At 43.9% G+C, this 25,697-nt stretch overlaps 1 protein-coding gene across 3 annotated transcripts in view; it reads right to left on the reverse strand.

The window, feature by feature from the left end:
- Positions 1 to 25,697, reverse strand: part of LOC106602987 (neurexin-2) — a 326,762-nt gene that overhangs the window by 154,781 nt on the left and 146,284 nt on the right. For all 3 annotated transcript variants that reach the window (XM_014196088.3, XM_082974431.1, XM_014196093.3), the window contains 9 exons: positions 24,988 to 25,429; positions 24,072 to 24,455; positions 23,137 to 23,340; positions 21,646 to 21,672; positions 12,990 to 13,109; positions 12,502 to 12,883; positions 11,411 to 11,601; positions 3,731 to 3,904; positions 3,494 to 3,613 (listed from right to left, as the gene is read on the reverse strand). In XM_014196088.3, the coding sequence (XP_014051563.1) occupies positions 3,494 to 3,613; positions 3,731 to 3,904; positions 11,411 to 11,601; positions 12,502 to 12,883; positions 12,990 to 13,109; positions 21,646 to 21,672; positions 23,137 to 23,340; positions 24,072 to 24,455; positions 24,988 to 25,429 (2,044 nt within the window). The remainder of the gene's footprint in view (positions 1 to 3,493; positions 3,614 to 3,730; positions 3,905 to 11,410; positions 11,602 to 12,501; positions 12,884 to 12,989; positions 13,110 to 21,645; positions 21,673 to 23,136; positions 23,341 to 24,071; positions 24,456 to 24,987; positions 25,430 to 25,697) is intronic.

Here is a 25,697-nt window from a genome sequence, read left to right on the forward strand (position 1 = left end):
ACAAAATCCAGGTAGAATCAGGAATTCCCCAAGGCAGCTGTCTAGGCCCCTTACTTTTCTCAATCTTTACTAACAACATGCCTCTGGCTTTGAGTAAAGCCAGTGTGTTCATGTATGCGGATGACTGAACACTCTACACGCTACCACAGCGACTGAAATGACAGCAACACTTAACAAAGAGCTGCAGTTAGCTTCAGAATGGGTGGCAAGGAATAAGTTAATCCTAAATATTTGAACAACTAAAAGCATTGTATTTGGGAAAAATCATTCACTAAACCCTGAACCTTAACTACATATTGTAATGAGTAATGTGGAAATTGAGTATGTTGAGGTGACTAAACTGCTCAGAGTAACCCTGGATTGTAAACTGTCATGGTCAAAACATATTGATACAATAGTAGCTAAGATGGGGAGAAGTCTGTCCATAATAAAGTGCTGCTCTGCCTTCTTAACAACACTATAAACAAGGCAAGTTCTACAGGCCCTAGTTCCGTTGAACCTGGACTACTGTTCAGTCGTGTGGTCAGGTGCCACAAACAGAGACTTAGGAAAATTGCAATTGGCTCTGTTGGGTTCTTAAAATATGAAATATACATATTCATGTCACTGAGGGAGAGACGGTAATGTATAACGTTTACATTATGTCAGGATATGTTATTGTTAGCCATCAGGGATCCTATGGGAGTGATCCTCTGGGAGGAGAAGAGACACAGTCTGGTACCAGGCACCATGACAGCCGTGAGTTGGGCAGGGAAGCGATCACATGTGGCAGGCATTGATAAGGGGAGAGACCTTTGGATTAGGCATCAAGGAGGTTGAGGACAGGTCAGGTCACCTTAAGGGAGAAGGAACGGTTTATAACCCCATCACTTCGTCTTCCTGTCAAACCATAACAGATATAAGGGTTGGAGAGAAGGAGGAGTGCATCTAAATTGGAGTATATATACTTGTGTTGGTGGAAACATGTTTTGTCTAATGCAGCTGTATTGATCCTCTGGGAAGAATTAAACTTGGTTAAGCTTTCATAGTGTCCGTTTTTTACTCTGAGAATTAGAACCTAACAGCTCAGAACAGGGCAGCACGGCAGGCCCTTAAATGTACACGGGGAGCTAACATGAATGATATGCATGTCAATCTCTCATTGCTCAAATAGTAGGAGAGATTGACTTCATCGCTACGTGTTTTTGTAAGAAGTGTTGACAAGCTGAATGCACCAAGCTGTCTGTTTAAACTACTAGCACACAGCTCAGACACCCATGCATACCCCACAAGAGATCTCTTCACAATCCCCCTGTCCAGAACAGACTATGGGAGGCGCATCAGGTAACTCATGCAAGCAGTAGTATCAGATTTAAAAAATAGATAAAAAACATATTACGGAACTATGGGGACTGTGAAGACACACACACACACACACACACACACACACACACACACACACACACACACACACACACACACACACACACACACACACACACACACACACACACACACACACACACACGTACTGTACATTGAAATATTTTGTATGGCGGTATTATGCATTTTGTACTGTAGATATGTAGTGGTATAATAATGTTATTTGATGTGCTGTTTTATCTTTCGTTTTATGTGTAATGTAAGTGCCTTAACGTCTTTGGACCCCAGGAAGAGTAGCCAAGGCAGTAGCTAATGGGGATACCTAACAAATACAAATAGCTTCCTTTCATTTCTTGTGTAAAAAAAAAAGTATTTGTTAGTTATACTATTTTGATATTGAATACTGCGCTGTTGGGTAGTGCTTGCAAGTTAAGTATTTCACTGTACTTGTGCATGTGATAATAAAACTTGAAACTTGTTTGTGTCCACTAAACCATTTTCTTCATAATGCATGTGCCCAGTGGCAACAGCTCTGGTGGACATTCCTGCAGTCAGCATGCCAATTGGACTCTCCCTCAAAACTTGAGACACCTGTGGCATTGTGTTGTGACAAAACTGCCCATTTTAGAGTGGCCTTTTATTGTCCACAGCACAAGGTGCACCTGTGTAATGATCATGCTGTTTAATCAGCTTCTTGATATGCCACACCTGTCAGGTGGATGGATTATCTTGGCAAAAGGAGAAATGATCACTAACAGGGACGTAAACAAATGCGTGGACAACATTTGAGAGAAATAAGGTTTTTGTGCGTATGACATTTTTGGGTGATCTTTTATTTCAGCTCTTAAAAACATGAGACCGACACTTTACTTTTGTATTTTTGTTCAGTGTAGTTGCAAAGTTGCTAATTAACTAAAATGCAAAAAGTTGTCCATCATATGATTGAAACACACAACATGTGGGCTGTTAGACCTTGGTGTTATATGCCTAACCATCCTCCCCGACCTCTACTGCCTTTAACTGTGACTGAAATGCTCTTTATACAAAATCTTGTGGTACACAAAAAAAAAAAAATGTGCGTCTATTTCACGATAATTTATGATAGTGGATTGGTACCAGCACATTATTTCCCAGTAAAATAGGAAAACAAAAAAGCAACCCCCCCCCCCCCCCCCCACCCCCAAGACCCCCAAGACCCCCACCCCCCACCCCAGAGCATGGGTATGTTTGTATTTGCATATACTTATGTAGAATCAGACATGTTCGGGGAAAACTTTAATCCATTAGAAGGGAGGTACTAATAATCATCAGTCTTTTAGTATGTGCATATGTAGATCCTACAAGTCAATAACAATGACTAATGATGGATGATGGACTCAATGTAATGCAGAGACATTAACTCCTCCGTTTAGAGGCTTTGACGAAGTGCATTAGAGAAGCCTCCTCACAGGAAGGTCAACGGGTGTCTGTTAGTCTGACCCAGGCATAATGACCGCCAGAGACGGATTAGAACTGGAATTGTTTTTCCTTTCTTCCTTCTTCACTGCCTTTGATATGCCAGGATATTCTGACTGGCAGCCATGAAGGACGGATAGAATCTGTTGATAAACAAAGTAAGGATGCACAGTCTCTTGTGACGCCTAGACACGCAAGATTTGGTTCTGGGTTGCCGAGATTAGGATGCATGATACGTCCGTACCTATTCCGTTTTGCATTGGATGCACGCACATCATTTGATGAGGTGCTTTTGCAGTTGGAGCCACATAATGCATTGTGCCAATAATCATTTGACACGACAGTTGAATATAATGCACATAAACTTTGCTGAACATATTTAATTCCCAATGTGCCTTCAAGTATTGCTATTACCGAGGTTGGAATAGATTTGGTATTAATAAACCCTTAGAAATGCAACTTCATTCTTGCTTTGCGTCAGTCGCGTAAAAAAAAAACTATTTCAACTGCTGTTCTCTTCAACCTTTTCCTTTGGGACGTCACCTTGTCTCCTTTCCTTGTACTCTGTGACGTTTTCCAATGACGTCGAGGGGAAGTCACAAGGAAAGGACAAAGGAAACGCCTAATTAAGAAGAGTTGGGAACTGCACTAGTGAGATGAAAGAAATAGTACTCACGGTCACTGCAGAATGCTCCTCTGTAGGTGGTCATGGTGCAGTCACAGGAGAAGCCTTCCCACTGCTGGAGACACACCCCCTGGTTATGGCAGGAGTCCTCTGTACAGGTTGTGCTCAGGCCTGGGGTGGGGGGGGGGGGGAAAGTATGCTCATGCAGTGAACCATAAGGTGGATCCACAGTTGACCTGTTCCTCAGAGTGCCCCATGACCCCATGGCTGTGCCACTGTCTGACGTACCTCCACAGCCGCGCTCCACCTGGCCCACCCTGTGGAGGGCATCTGCCATCATGTCAGGGAGTCTCCCATTCAGGTCCACAGAGGCCAGGCAGCCCTGGTACCCGTCCCGGGACGCAACCAGCTTGGGCAGGCTGCTGTACATGCTCTTCCCCACACCACCAACATACAGCTCCCCTGGAAGACACACACAGCATCAATCAACCAGAGCATGTTCTCCTGGAAGATAACGATTATTCTCAGTAGTCAAAGCAGAAACACCTCCAGGTAGTCATTGCTAAGATACAATAGCGTTGAGTGGGAAGTTATCAACTAGGGCCACTCAATGTTAAAGCAGCTATGAACAGATCTGATACCCTAAGTTTTGCATTTGATAAATGTTTTGCAATCATAGGCCTCCAATAACTTGCTAGTTAACATTCAAATCAGACAGATCTCCTCACGATTTACAACCTCCGAGAAGCCATTTGGTGACACGGTGCGTCAGATGCAGGTGGACTCTAAATCATTGAAACCAATGATGATCTGTCTTGTCTTCATCAGATTTATTCCCCTTTCAAGAGACTGTTTACTTGCATAGGAACCCTCCCAGCCACAGTAATCATTCATCGTTTGGCTGTTGAATTGCAGTGGGGAACATCTTAGGTAGATGTCTGAGAATTCCTCTGTGCTGTTCATCAGCAGAAGGAGCTGGGACAATCTGTGTATTTCTCGGCAGAAGAATTTGAAATGTTACATGGCTGTTAACTCAAGGATATTACCAAACTGGCTCACAATCATTTAAAACCTGCTGGGACTTCAAAATGAAGAGTCAATATCATTAATTTCTAAGTAAAAAAAATGTATGTAGCAATTAAGGATTGTAGCTTTAAACGGTACCCTGTTAAAGGGGGACTGAACACACCGATTCTGCATTTTTTTTCTTTCTGCTGCTCATTAAAAAACCTGAGATTTGGGTCTTGGGGGTGTGGTTCGATGTGGGTGTATTATGTATGGGTGACAGGTAGCCTCGAGGTTAGAGCGTTGGGCTAGTAACTGTAAGGTCACTGGTTTGAATCTCAGAGCAACAAGAGGAAAAAACTGTTGCTGTGCCCTTGAGCAAGACACTTAACCCCAATTGCTACTGGCTGCACCCAGGACTGATTTCTGAGAACCTGTCTACAACTTCATCAAACTATTGTAAAGAAAGCACAAGCTGTAGTAGGTAGTAGGCACATTGAGTAGCCAGGCCACGTTAGCTAAATCAGCTTATCAATTCACTGGTGATTGGCGATGCGTGTGCTTCGGTGCTGTTTGTTTTTTTACAACATTCTAACTATCCATTACCAGGCAGTGTTTTATAGCGAATCGTGTTACAAAACATGTCACGGCAGGAGACAAAATGCTTGCAAATGGGTTTCTACATTTTGAAAATTGAGATGGGATACAACTAAGTCTCAATTCGCATTTTGCCCAAAACAGTGGCAGACTCGAGTGATCACTAATATCAAACATAAGAGAGAGTGGCCACTCCATAAAGTGCACATAAAATGTGTTCTTTCAACATAACATTGGTGACGTGTTGTCTTATGTAAACGAGTCTGAGGTGCTGCGTAATGGGCAGGTCTGTCTCACTGTAGGTGCTGCTACAATTGGATAGAGCGCAATCACCGCAGCTGATTCTCCATTCTTGACAATTGTCCCTGGGTGTTACCATCTCGTGTTAGTGGGCAATTAGGCATGATTGTAATCCAAACCCAGCCATTATGGAAGTCATGATGACCTCAGTTACACAAATCTCCCAAAACTCAGTTTTGGAATATACAGAATTATCCTACTTACACTTTTTTTTGTCAATTTTGGCACTGAAATAACTGTTTGACTAATATCAATTCCACATAAGCCGTTTTCAACCTGATAAGTTGTTTTTTGCCTTCAGTTGCTCTTTAATATACACAGCACAGTAAAAGTATGATTTCATATTCTGGTTTATATGGCTTATACTGATTACACAAGAAGTTCAGCCGGCGTACCCTTGGGATAAGGAGAAACTTCAAATTAATCTTTGATGTTCTGAGGAACAAAATGAGAGAAAAACCTACAATGAGATGAAATAAAATATAAAAGGAGGCAATAAGCAAACAATATACTATGAAGATTGAGCAAAATAAATGAATGGTGAACGTGTACAATAACAAGATTGATGAATAATATTAGGTTGAGTCTACAACTGAAATGAACACAATTGGTACACAGTTGTTGCCCTTAGGATTTTTCCGAAACATGTTGTTTAGTACTGTGCGTTAGTTCTGAGCGATTAGTGCCTTTTGAGGTCGGTTCAGTTTTGGCTTGATTAAACATTTTTTTTAAATCACAGTTTTTAATGTATTATATATATTTTTTATGACATTAAATGCACTATGCATTATGTGGGTTGAATGCTGTAACAACACAGAATAAAACAATTAATAAAGTCCCATGGTGGTAGTGACTTTCCATTAATGATAATCACTTATTAACCATCATTTATTCACATTACTTTGCTTAAATACAATATTTGTTTTATTTGATGGTTTTATTATATCATTCCAAGTCATCTTCTCATCTTTAGAGAGCTTCTGCCTATGCTGTCTGACAAAATCACTATTTTAGTAGTTCTTCAAAGTAAATATGGCATACATTTACGACTGCTAAATACCAACTATCAATCACTTAGATCATGTCCTTTCAAACTCCTGAAGCAACTGCTGGCAATGCAAATAGTCTGGGTTGCCATTTGATTAGCTGTTCAGGAGTCTTATGGGGGTAGAAGCTATGTAGGAGCCTCTTGGACATAGACTTGGCGCTCCGGTACCGCTTGCCGTGCGGTAGCAGATAGAACAGTCTATGACTAGGGTGGCTAGAGTCTTTGACAAATTTTAGGGCCTTCCTCTGACACCACCTGGTATACAGGTCCTGGATGGCAGGAAGCTTGGCCCCAGTGATGTACTGGGCCGTACGCACCCCTGAGGGGCCCCCGTGTTGAGGATCAGCGTGGCAGATCTGTTGTTACCTACACTTACCACCTGGGGCGGCCCGTCAGGAAGTCCAGGATCCAGTTGCAGAGGGTGGTGTTTAGTCCCAGGGTCCTTAGCTTAGTGATGAGTTTTGAGGGCACTATGGTGTTTAACGCTGAGCTGTAGTCAATGAATAGCATTCTCACATAGGTGTTCCTTTTGTCCAGGTGTGAAAGGGCAGTGTGGAGTGCAATAGAGATTGCATCATCTTTGGATCTGTTGGGGCGATATGCAATTTGGAGTGGGTCTAGGGTTTCTGTGATAATGGTGTTGATGTGAGCCATGACCAGCCTTTCAGAGCATTTCATGGCTACAGACATGAGTGCTACGGGTCGGTGGTCATTTAGGCAGGTTACCTTAGTGTTCTTGGGCACAGGGACTATGGTGGTCTGCTTGAAACATGTTGGTATTACAGACTCAGTCAGGGAGAGGTTGAAAATGTCTCTGAAGACATCGGGAGAGGTTGTACACAGACCGGACAGGGGTTAAGCGAGAGCACAATGGATCCTCGTCATTGTAGTTTATTACCATGTTTTCTGTGCCAAACTATGTAGAATATTGGCCTGTTGGAAACTACAACTCCCTACTACATCTCAAAGTTCAGGCTTGATCTGATTTATCTCTACAGAAACTGGACATCGAGCTCACAGAACAAAAAAACAAACGTAATACAATTCAAATAATTGAACCAATGTCGGTCAATTAGTTGTTTAAAAAACCCAAATTATCTGAAATTTCTGTTATTCGCTCAGCAGTACTGTGCATGGTAACAACAAATGTCAATTTATCAAACTTTTTGGAATGAAATTCTCAAGGGCATAAGTAGACAGCATCAATTTGTTTGGGTGCCAGAAACCTAACACTACTTCAAGTCAAGCAGGAAAGTAAAACAAAATCCCCTCTGAGGCACAGACTGTTCCATTGACCATGTCTTCCCTTTCAAAACAAACATACTTTTGTGTTCATACCATGAGTTTATTTCTACAGAGAATACTCCTGAGTAACTAAGTGCAGCAACCAAAAGCGTTTCCTGACTGCAGTACTCCTTCCACACTTCAGATCCTAACAGGTGTTCCAAATATAACACGAATAATTGCTTGAGCCATTACTGGGAAAGCTGCTCTTTCGATACATTGAATGGATTAACCGTAGAGCCTCGGGCACTCTCACAATAATACTGTTTCATGGCTATGTTTTTAAATGCCCTTTGTTGAACATACAGGTAGCAGAGAAGTTATGTTGCGTTAGAAACAGGTATGTCCCTTTCTCCTTGACATACTGTAGCTTTCCCTGACCTTCAAACGTTCAACCTTCAAATCCTGATCTTTGTATTTTTATTTCACCTTTAATTAACCAGGAAGGCCAGTTGAGAACAAGTTCTCATTTACAACTGCGACCTGGCCAAGATAAAGCAAAGCAGTGCGACACAAACAACAACACCGAGTTACACATGGAATAAACAAGCGTACAGTCAATAACACAAAAGAAAAAAAATTAAGTCTATATACAGTGTGTGCAAATGGCGTGAGGAGGTAAGGCAATAGATAGGCCATAGTAGCAGGTAATTACAATTTAGCAAATGAACACTGGAGTGATAGATGTGCAAGTAGAAATACTGGTGTGCAAAAGAGCAGAAAAGTAAATAAAAACAATATGGGGTTGAGGTAGGTAGATTGGATGGGTTATTTACAGATGGGCTATGTACAGCTGCAGCGATCGGTTAGCTGCTTGGATAGCCGACGTTTAAAGTTAGTGAGGGAAATATGTCTCCAGCTTCAGCGATTTTTGCAATTCATTCCAGTCATTGGCAGCAGAGAACTGGAAGGAAAGGCGGCCAAAGGAGGTGTTGGCTTTGGGGATGACCAGTGAGATATACCTGCTGGAGCGCGTGCTACGGGTGGGTGTTGTTATCATGACCAGTGAGCTCACCCAAATCTGCAGTGTTGTTGCTGTGAAAGAAAGCACTAACAGGTATGCTTACTGGTCGGCAACATCTGTAAATACCCATAAGAAGGGCACTGTCAGGCATTAAGGTCGCCTAATGGTTCCCTATGTACAGACCATAAGAGCTCACACACTACTGTTCCTGCCTCAAGTACCAAGCAAGGCCAGTGATCTGGATCACAGAAAATGGTGCAATTTCATGGGCCCATACCCCAGGATGGCTTGATAATTGGGTAAATAGGATGGTGTGCACTTGATTGGCAACATGAAGGTCATGCAGGCTGCCTGGTGCAGGTAGATAAATGATGGGGGTGAAAATACCTTTAATGAATAACAACTACTTAACAGTCTGGCTCAGAGGTGGCTCAAGGCTACAACAACATCAATTTAAAATTCCTGCTAAAATCTGAAGTTTGGTGCCAAAAAGCGCTCTCATTCAATATTCTCCAATGGGAGAATCTGTTTTCCAGTTCCCCCAGTAGGCCATGAGAGTAAATAAGAATTTGTTGTTAACTGACTTAGTTAGTAACTGACAAGTTAAATAAAGGTTACGTATATACCAGTTACAGCGATTCAGAGCTGCTAACAGGGGCTACAGGGTCTGTCTGCCCGCTTATTGGCTCTTTCAACACAGATGAGATCACAACACTACCTGATATACCAGAGCAGAATTTCCCAAACTTTTTCACTCAGGTCCCCCCTTCCAGCATTGGGGAACATCCCGCGCCACGTCTATTTCTATAGGCACAAGCACTGTTCATGACAAAATGTTCACACCCCTCTTGTTGGCGGAGAGAAAACATTGCATGTTTAAAGCATATTTCCTGCAATTCTACACATTTTGTTACGGGGTGCAGAAAGCATTCTGCAGTTTTAAAGTGCATTTTCGTGCAATTCTATACATTTTGCCACGTCTAATGTCTATTCATGCGATATTTGAGCGACTCAAACATCACAACAAAATCTATGGGCAAAAAAACCTAGCAATAAAAGCTAGCTGACGTGCTAGTTGATCTGGACATTTCTGACAAGTTATAAATAGTTCTCTTGTAACGATCGTCGTAAGGAGGAGACCAAGGTGCAGCGTGGTAAGTGCTCATGTTTACTTTTCTTTAACTCAGAACACTAAACAAAATAACGAAAAGGAAAAACGAACGTTACGTTCTGAAGGCTTACACCGAGCTGTACAAAAACAAGATCCCACATTTGAAGGAGGGAAAAAGGGCTGCCTAAGTATGATTCCCAATCAGAGACAACGAGACAGCTGCCTCTGATTGGAAACCATACTCAGCCAAAACAAAGAAATACACAAACTAGATTGCCCACCCCACATCACACCCTGACCTAACCAAACTAGAGGAAATAAAACATCTCTCTAAGGTCAGGGCGTGACATCTCTAAGATATGCAATGACTGACATGACAAGAGGAAAACTGATGATGCACCCTACAAATTTCAAAATGGCACCTTGTGCATTCTACTATTACAACATTCAAGAGCAAGTTGAAAGCTGGACTGAGTTCCTAAAAAGAAATTGGCCGACCCATCGCGCCCTCCACAGTTTGGGAACCACTGCAGCAGGGCGTACTTTGCGCTGAACTCGAGTTAAAATAACCCCACAGACTCAGTTATGACTATCAAACTTGATTCAATCAACATCTAGCCTGTAACAATGCTTGTTTCGTAGTCTGCTGAGCACCATGATCTACTTTTTACATAATGATGTTTGGTGGCTAAGCAAGGGTAACAATGCTCTCAAGAGGGCAGCCCATGTGAGATTAGGGAGGAGATGGTTGCTTTTCTCCGCGATTGCCGCCACAAGAAAGCCAATACATATCTAGCGGAAAACGCTTGATGAGGCGTTTGTCAGATGTTTGGTTCTTAGTGACATCTTCAATCAATTGAATGGACTTCATTTGGGACTTCAGGGGAGGGATGAAACAGTTATTTACACGATTTAAAAATGGACTTATTTTCTAAATAAATGTGTTATTTTCGTCCTTTGATTTAAGCCCAAACAAAACGCTCAATTTCCCTACATTGTAGGACTATATTCAGTCATCATCAGTACAGATAACGCGTGAGTTTTTAGATGAAAGCTAACTTTGCTTTGAGATTTGATGAGTTTAATTCCCCACAGAAGTGGTGCAGTTCTCTACTGATGCTGGGGGAGAGAGACTCCGTAAAAAGTTAGTCAACTGAGATATGCATAAAAGGTTTCTATGTGTAAAAGAAAAACATCAAAAGAAGACAGAGAAAATCACGAAATGATAAAGAAATAGAACAGAATATGATGCTGGTCAACTGAGATATGTGTAAATTAAAACAAAAGATAAAGCTATGTATGTAATACGGACAGGAAAGTAGAAAGTAATTTAAGTGATGCAGATCAACTGTTATAAGTACAAATGTGTTCCATTATTTAAACAATTCGATGCACTGAATTAGGCTAATCTTAAAGCACTTCAAATGAACTTTTAGCAACATGTATTTTTAATAAAAGTGTTTTATAAGACTACAATTGTGGGTTTTTTATACCGGTTTTAGGAAGAGTAATCCCATATAGAAATTTCTGGCCGCCCTGTAAATAACCTTTTTTCAAATCTGGCCCCCGTAAGAATATAGTTGAATAGCTCTGCTATACGCCCTGCATAAAAGTACAGCTGCTGGAGCCAGTTTTGAGGAGGTGTAGTGTATACCATACCTTTGAGATCCAGATTGCGGGCTCCGTTGGAGTGCTGGGTGACGGTGCGGGAGTCGATTTTGAGGATGTGCATATTGTTGTTGTCCCGGGAGACCACCACGTCGTGCCACTGGTTGTCGTTGAGAGGCTTCTCAGAGTTGCCCTTCATGAGCGACGGCCCGTTTCCCAGGTCAAACACGTAATGAATGTACCTACAACACAGCATTACACCATAAAGTAGGTCAATTACAGAATGACCTATGTCATTTATGTAATTCAGGGCTCATCTGTAAAAGAGATCTTGGTCTCAGTATGACTCCCTGATAAAATCATATATATACATACAGTACCAGTCAAATGCTTGGACAAACCTACTCATTCAAGGGTTTTTCTTTATTTGTACTATTTTCTACATTGTAGAATAATAGTGACGACATCAAAACTATGAAATAACACATACGGAATCATATAGTAACCAAAAAAGTGTTAAACAAATCAAAATATATTTTAGATTTGAGATTCTATAAAGTAGCCACCCTTTGCCTTGATGACAGCTTTGCACACTCTTGGCAGTCTCCACGGTTACGAACAACGCCTGCTGACTAATTCCTCATTGAGTGACAGTATTTCTGGGCAAAGCTGGACTGCGGTTAAATATCTGTGAGCATTATTGTTCGCTCTCTCACTCTTACTCACTCTATCCTTCTCTTTGAACAAAATCCTTCTCAGTGAACAAAACATTCTGAAACCATTCCCTTTATATTCCTCCAGCTGACAGAGTAAAATGTTTCCATGTAACACAAAAGGACTTGTTAAGCTAGAGAAAAGAGGAACAGTGGTAGGCACTAGGCAGCTGTATTATTACTAATTCATCCCACACTCACTGCATGGTTACGGTACCTGGAAAAATAGGTTGCAAAATAGGTTGAACACGTGAATTATATTGACACCAAATCCTCATTTCGCAAGTGAGGTCTGCATGTAGACAAATTATACAACATTTACAAATAATGGCTTCTTCTGGTCTAAAAACAACCTCCAACCAATTACCTAAGCCCATTGAATAGCTAGATGGCGCTTCATCCCTTCCTGACCCCCACCACGTCACTCACCCTTTGACCAGCTCCACAACGATGAAGTCACTGCCGTCTCCAGAGTTGAAGAGCAGCAGGCCGTCGAGGCTGGTGGTCTTGAACTGGAAGAAGAGGTGCATGGAGGCGTAGGCCTGCAGGGTGGAGAAGGCCAGGCAGCTAGCTCGACTGTGGAACGTCACAGGGTCAGCCACGATGCGGCGCATGCCGAAGCGGGCGTTGAGCTCGCAGTAGGAGATGTCTCCGTTCTTACACTGGTCCAGGTAGGGGACGCCATTGAACGAGAGGGCCTGCAGGTGCCCTATGAAGTTAGATGGCACCACGGAGATAAAACGGCGCTCGGTCATGATGCCCGTCTCAATGTTGTGGAACTCCAGGCGAGTGTGGGCACCGGTCATATGGCCTGGGGTGAAATAAATACATGTTGATGGGCAGAGATGCAGTGTATCATGGGGATCACAGTTTCCCTTCATCTCATGGTTTGACTCGGCTCTGCCATGCTGTCTTACCTTCCACAGTCACGTTGTCCACAGAGAGGTGCAGGTTCTTCCCGCGACGCACCACCTTCACTGAGTGCCACTCATTGTCGTTCAGCTTCTGTCCTGCTAACAGCATCTCTGGGCCTTTACCTGTGAAGAAGAAAGGACAAAGTCAACACCAGAGCACATTCATACAGCATATCCTTTTCCAACGGATCCTTATTTAAAATGGATAAAATACACTGAGTACACAAAACATTAAGATCACCTGCTCTTTCCATGACATAGACTGACCAGTTGAATCCAGATGAAAGCTATGATCGCTTATTGGTCAACAGTTAAATCCACTTCAATCAGTGTTGATGAAGAGGAAGAGACAGGTTAAAGGAGGATTCTTAAGCTTTCAGACAATTCTGACCACTCTGACATGGATTGGGTATGTGTGCCATTCAGAGGGTGAATGGGCAAGACAAAATATTTAAGTATCTTTGAACGGATTATGGTAGTAGGTGCCAGGCGCATCGGTTTGCGTCAAGAACTGCAACACTGCTGGGTTTGTCACACTCAACAGTTTCCCGTGTGAATCAAGAATTGTCCATCACCCAAAGGACATCCAGTCAACTTCACACAACTGTGGGCGGCAGTGGAGTCAACATGGGCCAGCATCCCTGTGGAAAACCTTCGACACCTTGTAGAGTCCATGCCCCGACGAATTGAGGCTGTTCTGAGGAAAACTCAATATTAGGAAGGTGTTCCTAACGTTTGGTACACTCCATGTGTACTTCCCGATACTGCCTGCCAGTGGAGGCTGCCAAGGGGAGGGCGGCTCATAGTAATGTCTGGAATGGATTAAATGGAATAGTATCAAACACATCAAAGACCTGGTTCCCAAGAGGTTGATCCCACTCCATTGACCACATTCCTGCCATTATTACGAGCCATCCTCTCCTCAGCAGCCTCCACCGATACCTGCTGCAAGAGTTCTGTCAATGGGTGTAAATACAAGCTATTGGTTAGAGGTGAGAGTAACTAACAAATACTGTGCTGTGCATTGTTTAACGTTGAATTAATATGTACTTCTATTTTGGGTCGTATGATGACTCAAATCAGATTGTGAAATCGTATATAAACCCCTTAGACAACCAGCTAACAACTTGATTAGTATCCGGAGGCTTGGCCAGTGGATACAGTTTTATAGCTCAAGGATTTCTGCTAAATCCTCCGCTCTTTTTTTCCAGCTCTCAAGGTTTGAAAATAGGTCACAATGCGGAAGCTTTGCCACTGCAGCACCGTCACCCCCGATCAGTGGCTATGCAACAGGCGGTCCGACAGCGCAGTTCAAAGAAGTTCTGACATGGCTGGCGAAGCTAATTGGTCATGCCTAAGCCTGCCGGGCCTCAGGGGGTTTGTTGATCTAATTGAGCTCAGGGTGTATGAAAATCCCAGGAGACACGGAGAGGACACTGGCTGCTACTGGGACGCTGCAGCTGATGACATAAATTGGTTTCCAAATACTCCGCTGTTTCTTCCTCTGGGAGAAAGAGGCCACTGGCTTGTTGAGCTTAACAGCAGCGCAAGTGTCTCAGCAAGGGGTAACATTATAGACCAACTACACGCTTATCTGATAGATATGGGTCCTGTGCAAACACATACTAACAGTAAATCGTCATTGTATAACATCAAGTTCTGTTATTACTATTGACATGTTTGACTAGAGTGGCTAAGAATGACAACTACAGTTAGAAATGGCTAGGCCTGAGGCAGAGCAGTGCTTTCCCAAACGTGAAACATGGTAACAATAGTAAAACATCATACTGTCAAATCTGTTTTCAGACCGATTATAACAGTCTATTATCCCAAAATAACCTACAGACCTTAGTATGGATCCCCAATCCGGTTCCTTTTTTTATTGACTGTGGGTTTATGTCCTACCAAACCCAATGTTTACCCACTAAATCAACACAACAGTCTACTGAGCAGGTGGAGGGAGGTACAGAGAAATATTTGCAGAGCGGAGGAGATGGGACTTCATCTGAAGTGAACTGTGTTTGAGCAGTGTTGATCTGGTCTCAGAGGTGGGCTCCCCTGCTGTCTAATTACGGAGCTTCAGCCCAAACACATACCACTGTGCTTCAGCAGAGAGAGCAGCTCCACCAGGAACAAGCACGTACGAGTTAGAGAAGTTGGCAAGCTTGTTACGTAAGGGCTATCTATAGTAGTGGGCTGAAAAGTAAGAATTCTGGTGTGCAAGAAAGCATATCAGTGCATATCCACAGTGCTCTTTTGGGACTAAACCCCGAACTCAAGATTTTGTAGGGCCTAGTCCTAAACGCACATTTCTCTGTCTAAATAGTGTCATACGCGTTTGTCTATAAATGTTTTGTATTGATTACTGATGTTTTACTAAATCCAAACCTTTAAATATACAGCCTAGTTTCATGTTAAGTTACACAGTTTAAGTTCGCCAATATGGAGAATTTATTTTGTTTTAGCAAACATTTGCTTCTTACAGAGCCCGGGAAGTGACATGGACAGTAAAAAGATTTAAGGGAAAATCCACTTAACTATATTTCGGTATTTTCTTTTCATTAGTCAAAATGCATCAACATGATGTGGCAAGTGAGAATTTGCCTCTTGAAAATCCTAGATCTTGAAAACTTGACTGCTGACATGCAAAATATTTTGGGACTATCAACAGTGGACCAAAAAAAAAAATCTGTAAGAAAGAAAATGTTTGCGTGACAAAATGGATTGTTCTTTTTCCTCTCAATCTACACACAATACCCCATAATGACAAAGCAAAAACATCCTCTCTGTCAGGTTAGATGGGGATTGTTGCTGCATAGCTATGTTCAGGTCTCGCCAGAGATGTTTGATCGGGTTCAAGTCCGGGCTCTGGCTAGGCCACTCAAGGACATTCAGAGACTCGTCCCGGAGCCACTCAGGCCAAAGAGTTCAATCTTGGTTTCATCAGACCAAAGAATCTTGTTTCTCATGGTCTGAGAGTCCTTTAGGTGCCTTTTGACAAACTCCAAGCGGGCTGTCATGTGCCTTTTACTGAGGAGTGGCTTCCGTCTGGCCACTCTACCATAAAGGCCTGATTGGTGGAGTGCTGCAGAGATGGTTGTCCTTCTGGAAGTTTCTCCCATCGCCACAGACAAATTCTGGAGCTCTGTCAGAGTGACCATCAGGTTCTCGGTCACCTCCCTGACCAAGGCCCTTCTCCCCTGATTGTTCAGTTTGGCTGGGCAGCGAGCTCTAGGGAGTCTTGGTGGTCCCAAACTTCTTCCATTTAAAAATGATGGTGGCCACAGTGTTCTTGGGGACCTTCAATGTTGCAGAAATGTTTTGGTACCTTCCCCCAGATCTGTGCCTCGACACAATCCTGTCTCGGAGCTCTACGGACAATTCCTTCGACTTCATGGCTTGGTTTTTGCTCTGACATGCACTGTCAACTGTAGGACCTTATATAGACAGGTGTGTGCCTTTCCAAATCATGTCCAATCAATTGAATTTACTACAGGTGGACTCCAATCAAGTTGTAGAAACATCTCAAGGATGATCAATGGAAACAGGATGAACCTGAGCTCAAATTTGAGTCTCATGATAAAGGGTCTGAATACTTATTTAAATAAGGTATCTGTTTTTTATTTGGAATAAATTAGCAAAAATTTCAATTTGTCATTATGGGGTATTGTGTGTAGATTGATGAGGATTATGTTTTAATCCACTTTAGAATAAGCCTGTAATGTAACAAAATGTGGAAAAAGTGAAGGGGTCTGAATATTTTCACAATGCACTGTACTATTTGAAATGTTACGGTTTCAGACATTTTCAGAAGATGGGCAGGGACTACGTTGTCCTGGCGTTACATGGGGGGGGGGGGGGGGGGGGGGGGGGGGGGACATAGAAGAGCATTGACTGGGCTGAGCGGGAACTGACCCCCTGTTGCAGTGGGCTGAGATGCATGTCGCCACCTGGGTGTCAGGGAGGGGGAAAGAGAAAAGCAGTTGAGTGTCATCCACACAGCAATGATGGAAGAGACCATGTGAGGATGTGACGGAGCCAAGTGACCTGCCAGGTAGGATGCAAACCAGGAGTGTGCAGAGCCTGAGACGCCCGGCCCTGAGAGGGTGGAGTAGAGGACCTGATAGATCATGGTGTTGAAGGCAGCGGATAGATCTAGGAGGATGAGAACAGTGTCAGCTTTGGCAGAGCCTCCGTTAAACAGAGGAGAGTGGCCACAGTCGAGTGAGCTATCTTGAAGCCTGACTGGTTAGTTTCCAAGAAGATCGTTCTGAGAGAGTAGGTCACAGACAGCAGCAGTGTTTTGGGGACAAAAACGGATACTGCTCTCTAGTTGACGTCAGAGGGGGTTGAGTGTTGGTTTCTTGAGGAGGGGAGCGACTCTGTTCTTCTGAAAGTCAGTGGGGGCACAGTCAGTGGTGAGGGATGCATTGATGAGGGAAGTAAGAAGGTCTCTAGAGATTGTCTGCCACCACAGTGACGACCAGATGCTCTTTGACTATGAGAAAACACAGATGACGAGAGCAGCTGGAATAGCAGCGTTCTCTGGGGGTGATCCATGACTCTGTCAGGGCCAAAAGTGTAGGAGGGAATAAAGGGCAACATAAGCCTTCTTGACCGCAGATTGGCAGCTCGAAACGCTGCAGGAGACCACAAATTCAACACGGATTGTACGCACGGGGTACACTACATTAGAAGGGGTGGGGAGCATCTGTAAAGCCGACAGGGAGAGGAGCGAACAGGTATAGAGAAAACAGAGTTGACAAAACTACAAGAGAGAAAAAAATCAGATCATCTGAAAATAACTAGGTAAGACACTCAAGTGAGAGAGTGGTGTGGAGCCTTCCTCTAACTTCTCAGAACAACTCAGCAGCCCTGTCTTTGTTTCAGCAACCGTCTTCATTTTGGCGACAAGACCGCCGCTTACAGCTGCTGCTGAAAAAATAGGGGAGACTGATGTACTAACACTAATTGCTGATTGCCCAGCAGAGGTGAAGGACACGCCTCCTGGCACTAACTGCTGATTGCCTAGGAGAGGTGAAACAATACAGGCACTGATGAGTCAGACTGTCAACACCAACCACAGCACAAGTGATGAGCAATTAACAGTTGAGACAGCAATGATTAACTAGGTAACGAGAAAGACAGCGTTTAACTTCAATTGACCAAGCAATACCAGCAATACTAGCTCTAGACCAAGACATGTTACCTCTTTAAACAGAGATGCACAAGTAAATCAACCTTTCACACAAATACCCCATTGACACAAATGCAAAATGTACACCAGATTGAATTCTGCAGTTTAGCTGCACGCAGCTATTCTTCACATTACGGCAAATTGAATGTCCTTCTGCGGTGTTGTAATGATTGAGTCTTGATATACTGAAGTTCCAGGTGTGGTATCCTGTGGGTTTACATTCTGTGTTCTGATTACAGATTGTTTGACGTGGGCTTTAATTGAGCCTCACTGGGCTTGTCAGGCTTTCTATAGACGATGGGGGAGAAAGACTACGGCGTCAGTAGCTTTAAAGTAGCCCTTTCCTTGGCCAATTTTATCCAGAGTATTTGACGAATATGATTTGAATAAGTAAGTATACATCTGAAAATACGCAGTCCAACATTATTAGGTCTATTACGTGTAAAAATGAAAACCTATTGGGTGATTCTTTATTTTACGAGGAACATGTTTTATTTAATCAATTTTCGAATCAGGCTGTAATGTAACAAAATGTGGTTAAAAAGGGTCTGAATACACTGTAGATGTGTTGCTGGTATGTTGTAGGTTGCAGAAGCTGTGTGTGTGGCCCGCACAAGACAGTGTATCCTGGTGAGCCAATCAGGACAATGGACAGCTCCTCATCCACAGTGGATGAGCCAATTGGCCTGATAAAACAGCAATGTGGGAAAAGGCTTGGAGCCATCAAGACCTCGGCAGTTACCTGCATGCATTTCTTACAGCGGGGGAAAAAAGTATTTGATCCCCTGCTGATTTTGTACGTTTGCCCACTGACAAAGAAAGGATCAGTCTATAATTTTAATGGTAGGTTTATTTGAACAGTGAGAGACAGAATAACAACAAAAATATCCAGAAAAACACATGTCAAAAATGTTATAAATTCATTTGCATTTTAATGAGGGAAATAAGTATTTGACTCCCTCTCAATCAGAAAGATTTCTGGCTCCCAGGTGTCTTTTATACTGGTAACGAGCTGAGATTAGGAGCACACTCTTAAAGGGAGTGCTCCTAACCACAGCTTGTTACCTGTAAAAAAGACACCTGTCCACAGAAGCAATCAATCAATCCGATTCCAAACTCTCCACCATGGCCAAGACCAAAGAGCTCTCCAAGGATGTCAGGGACAAGATTGTAGACCTACACAAGGCTGGAATGGGCTACAAGACCATCGCCAAGCAGCTTGGTGAGAAGGTGACAACATTTGGTACGATTATTCGCAAATGGAAGAAACACAAAAGAACTGTCAATATCCCTCGGCCTGAGGCTCCATGCAAGATCTCACCTCGTGGAGTTGCAATGATCATGAGAACGGTGAGGAATCAGCCCAGAACTACATGGGAGGATCTTGTCAATGATCTCAAGGCAGCTGGGACCATAGTCACCAAGAAAACAATTGATAACACACTACGCCGTGAAGGACTGAAATCCTGCAGCGCCCGCAAGGTCCCCCTGCTCAAGAATACATATACATGCCCGTCTGAAGTTTGCCAATGGACATCTGAATGACTCAGAGGACAACTGGTGAAAGTGTTGTGGTCAGATGAGACCAAAATGGAGCTCTTTGACATCAACTCAACTCGCCGTGTTTGGAGGAGGAGGAATGCTGCCTATGACCCCAAGAACACCATCTCCACCGTCAAACATGGAGGTGGAAACATTATGCTTTGGGGGTGTTTTTCTGCTAAGGGGACAGGACAACTTCACCGCATCAAAGGGACGATGGACAGGGCCATGTACCGTCAAATCTTGGGTGAGAACCTCCTTCCCTCAGCCAGGGCATTGAAAATGGGTCGTGGATGGGTATTCCAGCATGACAATGACTCAAAACACACGGCCAAGGCAACAAAGGAGTGGCTCAAGAAGAAGCACATTAAGGTCCTGGAGTGGACTAGCCAGTCTCCAGACCTTAATCCCATAGAAAATCTGTGGAGGGAGCTGAAGGTTCGAGTTGCCAAACGTCAGCCTCGAAACCTTAATGACTTGGAGAAGATCTGCAAAGAGGAGTGGGACAAAATCCCTCCTGAGATGTGTGCAAACCTGGTGGCCAACTACAAGAAACGTCTGACCTCTGATTGCCAACAAGGGTTTTGCCACAAAGTACTAGTCATGTTTTGCAGAGGGGTCAAATACTTATTTCCCTCATTAAAATGCAAATCATTTTATAACATTTTTGACATGCGTTTTTCTGGATTTTTTTGTTGTTATTCAGTCTCTCACTGTTCAAATAAACCCTCTATTAAAATTATAGACTGATCATTTCTTTGTAAGTGGGAAAACGTACAAAATCAGCAGGGGATCAAATACTTTTTCCCCCCACTGTATTTATGACTTACCCATACTGTATACAGCACATAGTCTCAACTTTTACCTTGGGCAACATTCAACCATTACATTTTTATTCCTCCTGTTTTGTCAATTGTGCCCGTTCCTCTCGATGCTTACCCCTTAACATTTTTCCAACCATGTGTTAAAATGGTGCTTCTAAGAGGCCAAAATCAGAGGCCTGTTAAAAATGCATGACAAGCTATGGCCTGAACAGAGGCTCTCCCAGATGGTCGAGGGCTCTAATTGACTATCATTTAGTTTAACCACTGGCTAATTGTGTCTATTTAAAAGTCAATTAAGATTCTTTTTTTTACTGCCATTAAACTTCAATCCATCTAAATTCATAGGACAACTCTGCAGCAACATACTTAAGGTTACCATTTAAGGTTCACAATGGAAAACACAACACGGCTTTGTACACGACCTGTTGTCAAGGTCTCGCCTGCGTCACATGATCTAAAGAAAGCAGATTATTTACATTATCTGTACATTATCCTCTTACCCGTTAGGTTTATACCTGTACTAACCAACATACACAACGAAGCAGTTACATGCATTTTAAATGCATCTTTCCTTGAATCCTAATACGTGTATTTAAAAAAAAAAAAAATCAATTGTATAGACAACAGTTCCCATAGGTCACCAGGACATGCATTGTTCAAACTCATGGGGAAATGTTGCAAAAACCAATGGTATATTGCCATCTGGTGGTAGTTTGAGCACATTACTGATAGAAGTAGCAGGGCGCTACTGCTATTGTTGGTTCTCTGAGGAGCACTGTGAACTAATAAACAGGTGGTATTTTGGCTGTTGTAACGAACAAGGGATCATTTTGTGATTCTGACATTTGTTGCTTGGACTAAAGAATGGTTTACCAAATGATATACAGGCTTATACAGTATTTGATACTTACCTCACAGTCCCTTACATTTTTCAAGACAAACCGTGTGATGGTAGTACTTCATTGGGATACATATTGTATAGGACTAATGTTAAATGCGTTTAACAGTATTAATAGTAAAAACAGACAGTAACAGAACATAAGGTATAAGACACAGTTGTTCTGAAGTACAGTAAATAATGATAGGAGCCACTTACTGAGGTTACAGTCTATCCTGATACAATCTGGTGAGAGAGGGAGAGAGTGAGATGGTGAGATCCCCAAAAAGTAAATTCAAAAGAAACAATATAAATTAAAAAAAAGAGAACAAAAAAAGAAACATTTCACATCCTTCAACGTACATTCTGCAGTTTTTTTCTTCTTCTTCTTCTCCGGAGAGACCACCATCCGGGGACAAGCTCCAGATTCAAAACCAGCCTTTTCCTCACCATGGCAACCATACAGCACCCGCTAACACAAGAGCTGAGGGAGGTCATGTCAACTCTCCACTACGCTCAGGAGGACCGGTAATGTGTACCGCAATCAGAGTAATATCAACGTGTTTGTGATATATCATTACTGTAATAACTTTGGCAGAATTTTCATGACTGTATTTACAACCTAGAAAGTAATCCGACGTTAAATCCTAGGTTGATAACAGATGTGCCTCCCGCTGTGGGTACAACCCATGTGGTAGTTAGGTAGAGCACAGACCGAGGAAAGGGCTGATTCGCATACCCCGTAGCCACACTGAAACCTTACACATTTAGAGCTTGAGAGCGTCACGCTGTGGAAAAATCTCCTCACCATTGTGCCCTCTGAATAATAGAATAGCTACACAGTTGTTATGGCGCACAACTACCAAAACATGTGCCAACACAGTCAGAGCTTCCTTGATCTTTTGGATATAATAAAGCCCTCCATGAAGGCTATGTACTACACACCACACCAGGGTTTCGGGAACCGAAGGGCGGCACGTTTTGGTTCACCCCCCCCAGCACTACACAGCTGATTCAAATAAGCAACTAATCGTCAAGCTTTCATTATTTGAATCAACTGTGTAGGGCAAAAAACTAAACGTGCAGCCCTTGGGGTCCTGAAGACCGGGTTAGGGAAATCCTGCACTACACAGTGCTATGCTAGTGTGCCTGGGGCGTTTCTGGAGCTGTCAACCATCACAAAGCAGTGGATGCAAACAGCCAAGGACCAGACTCACTACCTACAGCTGTAATGGGGGATGTGGAGACTAGGGCTACCAGCGGAGGCCGACAGCCCTGTCAGGCACTATTACCGCCTCGGTCGGCTCTCTACCGCTCTCCTCTTCCTGGGTTAGGACAAATCTGAGAGCCACGGTGGACGGCACTTGTGCTCTAGAACAACAACTACAACATCTGTTGGACACCATGACAACGTATCTGTCCCCATGATACAGTGTGTTTCTAAGTGAGCTGGTCTCTCTGGCTGCCTGTTCCTAGGACTGCAGACACACAGGCCGTTGAAGGGCTGAAAGGGTTGGAGATGGACCAGCTAGCGGCTGACCAGGGAATGGGTGAGAGAGAAAGAGAGAAAACACAGAGAGATGTATATAGATTGTGTATGATGAGGAGAAAGGGGGGGTATATGTAGGACAATACCTTTTCCCATTACATCATGAGTACTCTCACAGAGAAGCCGTGAGGACTCATAAACGTTAGCACTGTTAGCATTACCCAGGTTGACGGTGAGTTTGACCCGGCCCCCGTCCAGCTCCAGACGCAGGGTGTCAGCTGAGTCCTGGGAGGTAGTGGCCACAAGCAGCCCAAAGGCCCTCTGGGACATAAAGCGCAGCGCCACGTCCTCGGCCTCCATGTGCATGCTCAACGGCAGCGTCACCTTCAGGTACATGCTGCCATCGTAGCTCAGCACCGTGGCCTCTGTGTGCGGGCACCAAGGACAGGGAGACAGCGTTAGCAAATGGCATTGTCACAAATGTTCCCATACAGTAGAACATCTACTCCTGGTACACCCAATACTGAATAAGCGCATGATTCATAATAAGATAAGATATCAAAATGAAGATGAGAGAATTTTCCTTCCCCTCGTATTCTCAGCCACGATCTTCGCCGAACAAGATCGAACGGATTCTTTGTACGCCTGTTGAAGAGACTGCAGTTTCCTGCAGCCCCACTAGATGGCAGGAAAAGCCTGTAACGTTCCACAGCGCTCTTATGTGAAGCCTCTGTTATCGCCCTCCTCCCATAGATTTATATTCAGGCCACAAATAGGATGAGGATTCCATTTATATCCCTCATAATGTTATCGGCCTATATGGCTTCACAATGTGGCTCCTATCCTCTCTGTCAGAACGATATCTGTGCTAGATGCAGGGTTATTCAGACTCACGGAGCGCCACCGCAATACTGATGAATCACTGATACACAGCACCTATTTATTCCTCACATACCGCCAATTCACTAATAGAGTGGCAATTTACCACTTGAATGACTCACATAAAAAATGATTTCATCTCCATCGTCTGTATGAAATGTCATTAAACTTGTTTAAAAGCTTTACGGTAACATTTCAAGCAGGGAGCGTTTCCACATTCCGCTGATCCTCTCTCTCTCTCTCTCTCTCTCTCTCTCTCTCTCTCTCTCTCTCTCACCGCTCTCACAGTTGGGGCCCAGGTAGCCCGTGCTGGTGCAGTCACACACATGACGGTTCCAGCCCTCGCGGCACTGCCCACCGTTGGCACAGACGTCTCTGCCACACCTGATGTGCGTTTCCCTGGTGCAGAAGCTGCTGACTCCAGAGGCACTCTGGATCTCCGCCAGTCTTCTCAGGTCCCGGCTCCGCCCGTCCATGAACAGGTCCCGCATGCAGCCCACGTAGCCCAGGTTGAGGGGGGCCGTCCAGACTTCTGGGGGGAGGATGAGGCCCTCGCGTGCCTCGGGCAGACCCCCAAGGTACATGTCCCCCTCCAGGTCTAAGATCTCACTGCCTTCGTTAGCAGAGAATGGTATGCTGCGGCTGTTCACTGAGATCAGGCCTGAAGGCAAGACAGTCAGAGAGAGTCAACTAGTATCAAGGCTGTCTCACAGTATAATCTCACTGTATAATACAGAATATAATCCACAAGGTACACCAGGTGTACAATTATGAAATGACTAATGAACAGGAAGGTCTCAGGTCTTCGTCATACCGTAGTTCTCTGTTAATAGTAAGGTGTAAGCAACACTGGCTCAAATCTAGGGGCACGGCTAATGAGGGCAGACATTTCCCCACATGAGGTGGATGACGGTATAATTGGCCACTTGCGAAATAGGTTAAGGCAATTTACTAAATGTCATACATAGATTATAGCTGCTAAAAATAAGACTAATTAAATTGGGATATGCACCCAGCATCTCTGACGGCAGCTAAGAAACATGAAGGAGAAGCCAATATGAGTACCTCCGAATGTGTATGGTAAACCAGTAGGATTTAACCCTTGCTGTTCCTGATACCTCAATAAGACCAGAGTTGCAGTATGGCTCTGACTAAGCTCCTTTATCAGATTCATCATGTGTGCTTTCTCTCACCCTTGCGCCCCTCCCTCTGGAAGTCCACGTGGCACCACTCCCCATCGTTGACCCTCTTGTTGCTGGCTTTCATCTTGATGCTGCCGGAGCCCATGTCCATCAGCAGGTAGAGGAAGCCGTCCAGGAGCTCCATAGCAAAGTAGTCGGCCCTGGGCTGCCTCTCCGGCTGTCTGTCTGGGCCCTGCAGACGCCTGTCACCGTGGCTGAACAGCAGCAGGCCGCTGGGCTCCGTAGTGCGGAAGTCAAAAGAGATGGAGCCAGTCTTCTTGGTTTTCCACCTCGGCAGGGTGAGGTAGGCGGCGGGCGTGTCGAAGGTGACCGGCTCCAGGGCCGCCACGTCCTCACAGCGGAAGGTCAGGTCGCCGTGAACGCTGACCTGAGGGTCCCGCTCTGCAGCCAGACGAGACAGCTCCAGCCTGAACTCGTTGTTCTTGTAGACCACCTGTAGGACAAAGGGACAGGACTGTCACCGAGTGGGTGGCTGCGGTCTGCCGAAAGACCACTTTTATGTCCTGCTATTTAGCTTAACCCTCACTCTTTTCTGTGATTGTCCTCAATACCAAACCTTAGAATCCATGCAACAATTTCTAATTCATTGAAGCGTGTAAAACGCACAAGCTGTCATACATTACACAACCAGCTCATAAGACCATAATGAGAATCTCCCTGTCTGTCTGACGGTCTGTCTGTCACATGTGCACTGTTCTCAT

This window comes from Salmo salar, chromosome 04 (genome assembly GCF_965601325.2).
Source record: "Salmo salar chromosome 04, fSalSal1, whole genome shotgun sequence".
Classification (NCBI taxonomy): domain Eukaryota; kingdom Metazoa; phylum Chordata; class Actinopteri; order Salmoniformes; family Salmonidae; genus Salmo; species Salmo salar.